Source organism: Camelus bactrianus, chromosome 3 (genome assembly GCF_048773025.1).
Source record: "Camelus bactrianus isolate YW-2024 breed Bactrian camel chromosome 3, ASM4877302v1, whole genome shotgun sequence".
NCBI classification, from domain to species: domain Eukaryota; kingdom Metazoa; phylum Chordata; class Mammalia; order Artiodactyla; family Camelidae; genus Camelus; species Camelus bactrianus.
Genome location: NC_133541.1, coordinates 66,474,548 through 66,486,803, shown reverse-complemented (window position 1 = coordinate 66,486,803; position 12,256 = coordinate 66,474,548). Strand labels below are relative to the sequence as shown.

The 12,256-nt window shown below is 35.0% G+C and overlaps 2 protein-coding genes across 7 annotated transcripts in view; one reads left to right on the top strand and one right to left on the bottom strand.

Annotated features, from left to right (window-relative positions):
• SKIC3 (SKI3 subunit of superkiller complex) overlaps positions 1 to 12,256 on the top strand; it is a 134,157-nt gene that overhangs the window by 17,102 nt on the left and 104,799 nt on the right. The gene's annotated exons all lie outside the window — the stretch shown is intronic.
• The window catches only part of ARSK (arylsulfatase family member K), a 33,952-nt gene continuing 27,226 nt past the window's right edge, over positions 5,531 to 12,256 (bottom strand). For all 5 annotated transcript variants that reach the window (XM_074360375.1, XM_010949558.3, XM_010949559.3 and 2 more), the window contains 2 exons: positions 8,690 to 8,914; positions 5,531 to 6,720 (listed from right to left, as the gene is read on the bottom strand). In XM_074360375.1, the coding sequence (XP_074216476.1) occupies positions 6,422 to 6,720; positions 8,690 to 8,914 (524 nt within the window). In that variant the 3' untranslated portion in view covers positions 5,531 to 6,421. The remainder of the gene's footprint in view (positions 6,721 to 8,689; positions 8,915 to 12,256) is intronic.

Below are 12,256 nucleotides of genomic sequence, written 5' to 3'. Positions count from 1 at the left end.
TTCTAGGGAGCTCTCTCTGAGCAATACCCATAATTCAATGATTCTCCTAGCCAAGGCATATCAGTTGAATATTTCTCAAGATAATTCTATAATTTGTCTCAAATTTGTTAAAATGCTCTCATATAACAAAGCAAGACTCTACCAGCAAAATTATATTTCACAGAACTTTACTAAGACCTGATTAAAAAAAACAATGACTTTTAAAAAATAATCCTTCTCAAGATAATACCTGCATATAGTTTGGAAAGAGGACTAGAGGACTGGTAACAACATAGAGTTCCCCATTCACATACCTTCACTAGAGGGGAGCCAGTTTAGTTTGTATTTGCTGTTTCTTCTGATATTTACTTAATTCCATAATTCTAAATAGTAAGTGTGTAATACTATTTATTGCTTCAGTGGTTTTAGATATTATCTGTTAGCTTCTTATTAGATTAGGATAAAGATTTAGCTTTCATGCCTCTGTCCCCACCGTTTCTCCTTTCTTACACTATTAATATAGAAATATTATAATTTGGGGTTAGATCTATATTCAGTGTTTATGTTCTTTTGAAGTGAAAATATTCACAGCTGAATGTTGTAATATATTATGAATATCATTATTTTCTTTTTCTTCACATCAATAATGACCTTTTATTAGTTTTCATTATTACCATAGCTATACCTTTAAAGAGTCCCTCAGTACAATTTCCACAAGGTCAGTTTCATAACATACTATAGCAATTCCAATTTTTTTTTCTTGTAACCCTTCTTACCAGAGACCTCCATTCCCTCCACGTATGGGCTGGTTTCTCTCTAGGCCTGCCGCCTTCCGATTGTCCCGAAACGTCTCTTTGTTGTCATCAGTGAAATGCTCTGCCTTTCTCTTAGGTTGGAGTTTTTGTTTCTTGGATCTCTTTTCTTTTTTCTTGGTTTTTTCTCCTTTGGTAGAACACATCATCCGATATGTCATAAAGTTAAAAAGATTGGACAGAGGCTGAGGACAGAGCAGAGAGAGCCCTCATTGTGGCTGTTACTTGATTCATGTAGATTCAATCAGGAGAGGCTGCCTTCTGGGCCAGCTGTCATCTGGGCATCTCCTTTATCATTATCCTAGGACTCCTTTCAGTTAGCTCATGCTGGTTCTCCTGCTTTCTAATTTCATGTTTTTGTTTTTGTTTTGGTTTTGTTTTGTTTTTCCTTTCTTGGTTTATTTTCTTCCCTTGGGTAGAAAGCATCCCTCAGTGGTTTCTTGAGGAAGGGTAACTTTTGGGGACCTTGCATGTCTGAAAATGTCTTTATTTTACCTTCACATTTAATATGATTTGGCTGAGTTTAGAATTTTATATTGGCGATATTTTCCTTCTAAATTTTGATGGCATTGCTCCATTGCATTTTGGCTTCTAAGTGTTTGTGTTGAGAAGCCTGAAGCCATTCTGACTCCTGATTTGCTTGGATGCTATTGCCTTTTCCATTCTGGAAGCTTATTGACTCTTCTCTTTGTCTCTGACAAATTTCACGAAGATGTGGTTTGCAATGAGTTTATTTTCATTCACTGTGCTAGGCAAAATTGAGGATCATGAATTGCACTTAACTATAATATTTCTCTAGTGGCCTTTAGTCCAGAAGTTTGCCAGACTTTCTTTTTCCTTTCATGAAACTCACCGGTCTGAAGGGTCCATGACACATGTTTTGCAGAATGTCTCTAAAGTTGTGTTTCCATATAATTAAATTTGGATTAGACATTCAGGGCTGAAATACTACATAGGTAATACTGTGTCCTCAGTGCATCATTTTGAGGACACACACTGCTAGTTTGTCTCAATATTGGTGATGATAAGCTTGATATACATGTTTTTAAAATAAAATATTATTATATAAATTGTACATATTAATTGCAGAAAAATTAGAAAAAAAAATCACTAAATATATCACCCAGGGATAATTGCTGTTAATACTAAATTATGTAACCTTTAGACTATAATGACCATATATATATACATATATATTTATAAAAATGTATCATGTATAGTATTCTACATCCTGTTATTTTTCCAGTTAATGTAGTATTTGGATAACTTTCCATGTCAACCAATAAAAACATGTGGTATAAACTGTCTGTTTAATGTGAAATGAATTACAATTATCTGAATAACCCCCTGTTTTTGGACAAAGATTTTCTAATTTTCACTTTATAAATCAGTGAAGAACATCTCTTTATATATGTCCTTGCACACAAGTTCAGTTATTCCTGCAAGATAAACTTCTACAATTGGAATTTCTAGGGCAGAAGCATATGCATTTTTTAAGCATTTGAATACATGGTGCTGCATTGCCCTTGACAAGGGGCACAAGCAATGCATGTCTTTTTCCCCACAGACTTAGTATTGAGCCTCATCCTTGTTTTAAATTTTTGTCATTCTCATAGATGAAAAAAATAAGTGTTTCATTGTTACTTCATCATTTCCAAATTCATATATAATTCACAAACCATGAAATTCAAACTTTAAAAGTGTACAGTTCAGTGCCTCTTAGTATATTCAGTGCACAAGTTTGTGTAACCATCACAACTATCTAATTCTAGCACATTTTCATCACTCCAGAGAGAAATTTCTTATGCATTCCCTTCATCCTGAGCTCCTGGAAACCACTGATCCATCTTCTGTCTCCTTTTGTTTATTCTGGATGTTTCATATAAATGCAGGAATAACAACAGTATGTGGCCTTTGTTTCTGGCTTCTTTCACCTAGCATAATGTTTTTAAGGTTCATCCATCCTGTAGCGTGTAACAGGACTCCATTCCTCTTTATGGCTAAATAATATTCCATTGTCTGGATTACACATTTTGGATTACACAAAACCACATTTTGCTTATTCATTTATCAGCTGATGGACATTTGAGTTGTTTCCACTTTTTGACTATTGTGTGTAATGCTGTTATGATCATTTGTGTACAGGTTTTTCTGGGAACACCTCTTTTCAGTTCTCCAGGATATATGCCTGGGAGTGGATTTGCTGGGTAATACGGTAATTCTATGTTTAACTTTTTGAGGACCTTCCAAACTGTTTTCCACAAGGACTACCATTTTATGTTCCCACCAGTAATGTACGAGTGTTCCCATTTCTCCCCTTGTATAGATGCACATTCCCATTTGACACCATGTTCCTTCTGCATGAAGAAGGTCATTTAACATTTCTTATAGTTCAGGTCTGCTGGTAACAAATTCTCTCAGCTTCTTCATTTTTGAAAAATGTTTATGCTAGGTATATAGAATTCTAGGATGACAGTTTGTCTTTCAGTACTTCAAAGAAGTTCTACCATTGTCTTCTGGTTTACATAGTTTTGATGGTAAATCTGCTTTAATCCTTATCTCTGTTCCTTTGTATGGAATGTTATTTCCCCACCTCTGGTTGCCTCCAAGATTTTCTCTTTTTCTGTATTTTCCAACAGTTTGACTTGGATGTGCTTATGTGCATTTTTCTTTGTATTCTGCTTGGGCTTCCCTAAACATTTAGGTGGGTGATTTGTTATCTTTCATTAATTTTATAAAATTCTCAGCTATTTCTTTGGACATTTTCTCTCTATTCTCCGTTATTTCAACTTACATATAGTATCACCTTTCGGATTATCCCACAGCTCTTGGATGCTCTGCTCAATTTTTCTCCACTTTTCTTTTTTTCTTTTTTTTCCATTCTTTTTTCTCTTTTTACCATTTGAAATTCAGGATTTCATTTTGAAAAATTTCTTCTGGCCTACATTCAAGTTCACTAATTATTTTTTTTCAAGTTCACTGATAGTTTTCTTTTGTGTCTAGTCTGGTGATGAGCCATTTGAAGGACTTCTTCATATGATAGCATGTTTTTCATTTCTAGTGAATCAATTTTATTCTTTTTTTCATAGTTTCTATCTCTCTGCTGAAATTCCCTATCTGTTCATGCATGTTATCCATATTTCCCCTTAGATCCTCCAGTAGATTCATTGTAGTATTTTCAAGTCACTTTCTCATAGTTTCAACTTTGGGGCCATCTCTCAGTCTGGTTCTCTTTACTGCTTTATTTCTTCAAAATGGGTCTTTTTTTACTTTTTTGCCTTGTAAGTTTGACTGAATGCCAGACATTATATGTAAAGGAAAAATAGTGACTGATGTAAATAGTATTTGCTCCTGAAAATGGGCATGCCTGTTCATTTGGTGGCCACTAAGGTGGGGAGGGCTAACTAAATCTAGTCAGTAGTTGAGCTAACTTTGGGTTTTGTCATTGCTATAGTTGCCATTATTATATTACAGACTCAGCACTCCCCCCTACTGCTGATACCTTGCTTTAGTGAGAGGCCTGGAATGCTGGAGGGTTCTTCTCGGGGTTCCTGTTTCACCACCAACTTTTCAGCACGTTTGGCCACTGCGGCCGGGGTGGGAGGTTTCTCGCTCCATACCTTTTGTCCCTCTCCCAGCAGTAGTGTGCTGTTGCTCGTGGTGGGAGCAGGCTGATTTTCTTTTAAAGAAACTCTCTTATCCCGGCCACAGTCTTCTCTAAGCCCTGGGGGCCTAAGCCTCAAGGGTGGGGCTTTATTCACATTTCTGTCCCTTCCACCTATGACGGCCAAACTTCAGCTTGTAACTTGCAAAAGAGCAAGTTTCCTGGCCCTTCCCCTGCTGCAAGAGGTCTTTGCTTTCTCTCAGTGTAGGAATCTGAGCATGACTAGGGTTCTGTTCTGCCTCTCCTTAGCAGAGAGCTTTTGCTGTATTCTGCCCCTTCCCAATGAAGCTGACCCTTTGCTGATGACTGGGGGTGATTTGGTTTCCTGCTCCAGGAGCAGATGAGTTTTACTTAGTATGAGAGAAGGTTCTGAGCTTTATGCTTGTCCTCCAGAGGCAGCCCCTCCCCATCTATACATCTGTCCCAGTGAAGAGGCTCCGTGAAGTCTCCTGTCCTGCTCCCATCTTTCTCATGAGCGCTGGTTGAGGTCCCTGAAAAAAAGCTCATTACTGGGAGTGGTCTCCTTTGTGTGTGCAACTCCTAGCATTTCTACTGTTATTTTCACACACATGTGGCTTTTATGAATTTGTCAGAATATCCGTTTGTTTTCTTACCTGTTCTTCGGGCTGCTAATTTTTCCTCCTGTGCTCTGCCATAGGTGGAACAGTTTGATGTCTCAGCTCTCATCACAAGGGCTGGCCACCCTTTTCAATTCAGTTCACTTATTGCCTTGCAACTCAGTCCTATGAGAGGCTCAAAAAGTTTTAATTTTGTAGAGTATCTAGCTTTTCCCTTTTCCTTTTGGTTTCTGTTAATGTGGAAGCAATATTCCCTTGCAACTTTCCCTATCCTATGTGGAAGCAGAACTCTCAAAATGTTATTTAAGGATACCAATCCTTTACCATCCATACCTCAACATTTATGAGTATTTTCTTCTCTGACTTCTTGAATTGAATAGGACAAAGTCAAAAGACAAACTATGGAAATGGGCAAAGGACACAAATAGGAAAGGTCACGGTAAAGGAAATTTCAGTGGCTATTAAGCATACGAAAGTATGATCTACTTTACTCATAATAAGAAAAAGAAAGTATTTTTTATTGACCCTGTTGGCAACAAATGTGAGGACGTGTATTGCTGGTGAGAGTACAAATTTGTATAAGTTCTTTGGGGTAATTTGGTAGTCTCTAGAGTAATTTTGCTAGATATAGTCTTACCTCAGCAATTTCACTTCTAGATGTCTCTTGTTAAGTGAAAAAAAAAAAAAAAAAGAACAAGATGCAGAACATTTTGTGAAGTATGCTACCACTTGTAGGGGGATGGTTTGCTGGGGAAGAATGTAGTTTGTAGAAGCATGTCTGTCTCTCAAAGGATACATAGGAAGCGGGTTACAGTAGTTGCCTCCCAGAGGGGGAACTGGGTGTCTGGTGGACTGGGAGAGGAGAGAGGCTTCATGTCAACTGTTAACCCTTTAGTAACTTTTTGAAGCTTGTACCTTGTGCATTTATTACCTATTTAAAAAAATAAATTTCAGCTTTATTCACAGTCTATGCCCCATCGAATACTCTAAATACTCCCATCAAATATGTCCAAATGATCTATGTCCCATCAAATAGAAACAACTCATCAGACACCATCAAGGACTCACAAATACCTATTTTATGATTCATAGTAATAATAATTGTTATAATATTCTATATTCTGTAATATTCAGAGGAACACAGCTTTATACATGGTATTTGTTTCCATCCTTTTTAATACTTATATTAATTTGTTAGAAGTTGGTAAGAATGAGGTCTTGATAATCATTTTGAAAATATATAATCCTATACTGATTGATATTTTATTTTAAAATAGAGTGCATTCTTTAAAAGTATCTAAAAGTCAGTAATTATTAACTTCATTTAAAATGCAAAATTAATCATGATCTTTTAACATATTTTTATATAGCTCTAGAACATGCTTTTCTTATTTTTGTTCAAATTTTTTTGGATCAGAGTGGGCTTTAAGCCACAGATCGATGGCACTTTCATACTTCCTCGGTTCTTTCAGCCAGTCCTGATGCCACCTAAGGTTTGCTATGACATTTGAATAGTTTTCCCCTATACTTTGTTTCCACTTGATAAACTCCTCTTTATTGTATTGGTGGACAGAAGCAGAAACCTTAGGGTAGTTTATAATTGAACGAAGCTTCTGATCCAAAGAATATGTAACTTCAGGAAATTTTGTAGCAATATTTGTTAGTTCATCTGGATCTGAGGAAAGATCTGAAAGAAAAAAAATTGAATAGCTGTCAAATAGTTACCTGCTAGAAATTTTTTTTTAGAATGTCATTATTCTGTGACAGATAATGTATTATAATTTATTTTTATTTTCAGTTCTTTTAAGTGTAGTAAGATAAAGAACAGTATAAATGGAGAAATAATATACAAAAAGTTAAACACCTTTCTAAATGTATGTTCAAATTATTTTCCTTCTTACCATTCATCCTGCTTTCCCCACCCCCCCCCTTTTTTTTTTCTTATCTATTCTTAGATGGCAGAAACAGTCAAACTAGTGAGCCGGCTTAGGCCCAGTTCTTCCTACTTTTGATGCCTTGCTTACTTTGACATGAAAAAAAAAAAAGGAATGCTTAAATTGTCCCATTTCAACAGCCCCAAACATTCCAGCTGTAGGAATTTTTTACATAGTCGAGTTGTGTTCTTGCAACTTTACTTACTCTGAGGGTTTTTTTTTTTTAATATATTAACATCTTATGTTTAGTTTTTGAAAATTACATTCATCAATACTGTCTGAGCAAATGAGCATGGAAGTAAAAACTCTCAATTACTACCACTGAGGAAATAATGATAAATATTTTATAGACACCTTTTTTACCTACAATGTAGGAAGACAGACAATATAACTAGGATGCCAATCTAATTGGAAAAACGACAAATCAAAGATCTTATGACAATTTACTTAAGTCAGTAAATGAACCTTGCACCTTGAGGGTAAAACCCCTCCAGGTCTATTTGAGTGCACTAGCCAGGAGGCCCCTAAAGACATTTATGATTTTGCTCAGTGACTTCAGATGCCCCCTCTTTAGGAAAGGGAAGTCAGTGAATAAACCCCAGAGAATATAAGAAAGGCAGGCTTCTCCACTGATCTTTGACAGTCACATCTGCTTTTTGAAGAACATAACCAATGAACAAACAAGAGTTGCCCATTCCTCATCAGGATGAAAATTTAAGGACTGTCTTCTGAAGCTAAGAATCTCCTGCTCTTAGAGTTAAGGGTGGGAGGGGAGGTTAATCAGTTTGGCCTCTAAAGAATTATTTTGAATTAATAATTTTGACATTTGTCAAAACTGGGAAAAAATTAGCAAAAAAGGAATATAAAATTAGCTTTAGCACATACTTTATATGCAAAAAGGGGGCAAAGGATAAGTAGAACTTTAAGTCTAATAATAATGCTTAAAAATGAATTCATAGAGTAGTGAAGGCTTTTGTAGGATGGAAGGAGCATGGATATTGGAGTCAGACCTGAGTTGAAATCCCAGCCCTGCCACTTCGTAGCAGTGAGACCTTGTGCAGGTATCTGAATCCCTTTGAACCTTAGTCTTTTCTATAAAATGAGGATGATGGTATCATCTTGTAGGGTTGGGGTGAACATTACATAATAAATGTAGCACGTCAGACTCCCTAAGATAGAGGTATTAATCCTCCAGAACAACTGAAACCAAGGTACAATGAGAGGATGTTGACTACTGATTGGGAAAGATAACCATGAGTGTTAGAAGACAGCTTGATCAGAAAAAACAGTGGTGTTTTTAATCTTGAGGCCCAGATTAAAAGTCTTAGCGCACCTACTTTGGAATTCAGATGCTGATTTACAAAGTAGCTGCTCCTCACAAGGGCAACCTTTTGTAAACGGTCCTAGTATGAGAAGCAGTAGATATTTATATATTTGATGACGATTACTGGCTCCCTTGAGCAAATGCTCTGTACGTCAGCTCATTACACATAATACTAAACTTAAAAAATACATCAACAATAAACAACAAGTTTATAGTGTATAGAACAGGGAACTATATTCAATATCCTATAGTAACCTACAATGAAAAAGAATATGAAAATGAATATATGTATGTATATGTATGAGTGAACTATTAAGCTTTACACCAGAAATTCACACAACATTGTAAACTGACTATACTGCAATTAAAAAAATATATGTATATATCAACAAACTTACCAAAGAGTTGAGGCAATACTGAAGCACCATCAGAGTAGGCTATATACTTCCATTGGTTAGTTCGAAGCATGTAGGTAGAAGCGTTCACATTGCATCCGTGGAATTGACTCAGAATCCAGGGCGGATGTAGGTTTTTGAATTTTTGTTCCTTCTTAAACATTTCTGATGATAGTGGCAACAGAGAGTATCCACTCAGGTTCTGAGGCAGAGGAATTCCAGCAATATCTATGTAACAAAAATAATACGATATTTTTTTAATGGCTCATTTTTTCATTAGTTGAACCTTGATAAATGATATCATTAAAGGTCACAGAGACTAGGGATGGTATATGGATTTTGTAAATAGACTGCCTAGATCCAAGTCTATTTTGTAAATAGATTGCCTAGACTCCATCAGACTTGTGACCTTGGGCATGTTATCAACCATTCTGAACCCCAGTTTCCTCATCTGTAAAAGGGGGATAATAATAATGCCTGTATTTCACAGGTTTGTTTTAGTTTTAATATGACAATTTATGTAAAATTTTGAGAACAGTGCCTGACACATCAGAAATGCTCAACAAATATTAGTTAATATCATCAGTGCTTTATTTCTGAATGGTGAAGTAATCACAGTTGTTTTTCAAATTTGTTCCATAGGATATTAATAAGACCTATGTAAGAAAGGGGTTTAGTACTTCTATATGTTTGCAAACAATGGTTAAAATTAAATAGGTAAATTTATTGTAGATGTAAATTTATTGCTGAGGTGTATCAAGGGTGGTTTATAGGATGCCATGTGTCTCAGTTATTTGATGACAGAACTTCTTTTTATTCCTAAGTAGCACCTTGAGGGACTAGTCTTTTTCAGAACATATGTTGGGAAAGCCTGGATTAAACTGATTTAGAGAAAAATAATTTATTTTTTCTTTATCAAATATAGTCATATAAAACAGCATTAGTATGAGAAATATCTAACTTAAAAAGAGGTTATATTTTTAAAAATTACTTTTAAGGTATTTGTTTGGAACTCAAACTGTCTTTTTCTTATAGAAAAATTACCATGAATTATGGCTTGGTACTTGGGACAGTTCCAAAATTAGTCTGTAAATGCCTCCCCCACAGCTTTTCTGGTTTCAATGTTCCATGCTTTTAGAAACATTAATTTAGAAATAATTAAATATCTCCAATGAAAAATAGAAAGTAATATATCTGCAATGCTAGAAATTAAAGTTGAATAAAGAAATTTGGGGAAAAACAGATTAAAGGAGAATAAGGAAGTAGACAAGAGCTCTGTAAATCTCCTGAAGGTATTTGTTTTTTTACATATAACCTAATTAAAAAATACATATCTTACATTTCCTTGGAAGGGGCATATTACCAGTACTAATCTTCTGCCAACCAGTCATCACCAGGGACTTTTTTGAGAAAGAAGGAATGAAAGAACGAGTGAAAAAAGGAGAGAAAGAGAAATACTTCGGAGATAACTGGTTAAAACAAAAAAAGAGAAGGAGCAAAAATGTTAAAAAGATGATGTACATAAGGGAAGAAGACTGCCCAAGATGAAACTGAGCCGCCAGACAGTAGGCTCCTTACTGGAAGGTCTGCTGTTAGGAGACAGTGGGGAATAGGCTGGGCCAGGCTGGGCTGTGTGTCAGCCAGCAGGGGGCAGTGCTGGGAGGCTCAGGAAGGGAGAAAAAAGGATGTTGAAGATGGCTGGGAAGCAGGGACCAACTGGCACATGGCCATGACAGGGGAGTTCCTGTATTCAGCACTTTAATACACTTTAATACTTAGAAATACCTTATTTCAGATCTATTCTTAGCTTAATTTTCCTAAAAAAGCTTATTAGACTAAGAATTTAAATAATTCTCTTGTTTTTCTATGAGAAGTCAGGATTAAACTCCCCAACTTGAAGGAAGGATTTGAATTTAGGCAGTCTGACTCCAGGATCTCTGGACTCTTTAGTACTACTCTGTAAGTCTTGTTTTACCCTAGTTATTAAACTTCACGATCATCTTCAGCTGAGAAAAACAAAATAGTCTATGTAGAATGACCCTCCCAACCCTTCACTAAGATCCTGTAACAAGGAGGGCTTTACAGTTCAAATCACTAGCAGTGAAGCATTCTTTTAAGCACAACTGCATTTTTATACAATTACATTTTCACAATTCAAATTCTGGATTTATCCTTTCTGTGAAAAGAAGGCAGACATTTTATAAAAAAAAGGCCAACCATTAAATGAAAAAAAAATCACATGAAAATAAATTTGAAAGAGAAAGTCAAAACAATTTTAATTTAAAAATGAGACTACTTTTATATCTAACTGAGCTAAAGGATGCTGATACTAGGTTATCAGGGAAGAAAATATTTTGGGGAGTAATTTTTAAAGAATGATCTCTGAAATACATAAAGATATCAACTTCAACAGTATAAAGATTTCCTGTTCATAACAATGGCACTTTTTTGCCATTACAAGAAAATGATAATGTGATAGTATACTATAAAGGACCTACAAAGATACACAGACTAAGAATACTCTTCCTGCTTTATGATAAAATAATCATTTTATAGGAAAGAACCACATTTTTAAAATACCTTCAAAAAGCTATTTTTAAATTCAGACTTTTAAATAAAAGCATTGTACCATTTTAAAATTCAATGGGCTCTTTATATAGTAAGGTGGGTTTATTAAAACAGGAATCCCAATGAGTTTTTCCTATTTTAATATCTTTCTATTTAAGGTTTTTTGAGTCATCATCTTTTATATATTTTTAAGGTCCATAGAATGGAAGGGAAGAGGCAGTCTGGCTTGAAGCTTTGATCTGAGAAATTTAATCTCATACTCTTTGTGTATAAATTGGATTCATACAAAACAATATAGCTATGGCTAAGCTAATAAAGAAAGGACCTTCAGAATTCTAAGAATAGATTATATTTTGTATCTATTTTGAACTTCTAATTGGTTAGAAGAATCTCAAAATAAGAAGTCCTTTGTAGACACTTTATCAAAATCTGTAAGCATAGGTAAAATAGAATATACTGATGCACAGTATCTAATTTTAGACTGAATCGCTACTGAAAGTAGCTTTAAACTCTTCTGGTGTTGAGTAATTTCATTTTAAAAGGTTGAGGTAAACATCAGATTAAACATAGACCATCAGAATTATCTTTGCCTTGTCTGGTAAGGCTGTTCAGTAAGGCGACAGACTCAATTTATGCCTGTTAATACTGGTGTAATTGGTATAGCATCCTTTTACTCTAAAAACATGTGCTAATTTGGAAAATAAATTAGATAGATACCCTATCTCAATAAACAAAAACTGTTTATATGGTTCTAAAGTCTACATTTTCTTTTCAGTCATACATGGGGACACTTTCATGTGTCATTTCACCTTTTCAAATAAAATTGACTTTACCCAATTCCTTACTACTAGAAATTCATACTGTTTCTGATTCTTTATCATAATAAATAATAAATATCCATGGAGATAAATCTTTGTGTGTATCTACAGGTTATTTTCTAAAATTGGAATTTTTCTAGGTCAAAATGTGTGCATATTTCTAAGTAATTTGGAACATAATGCC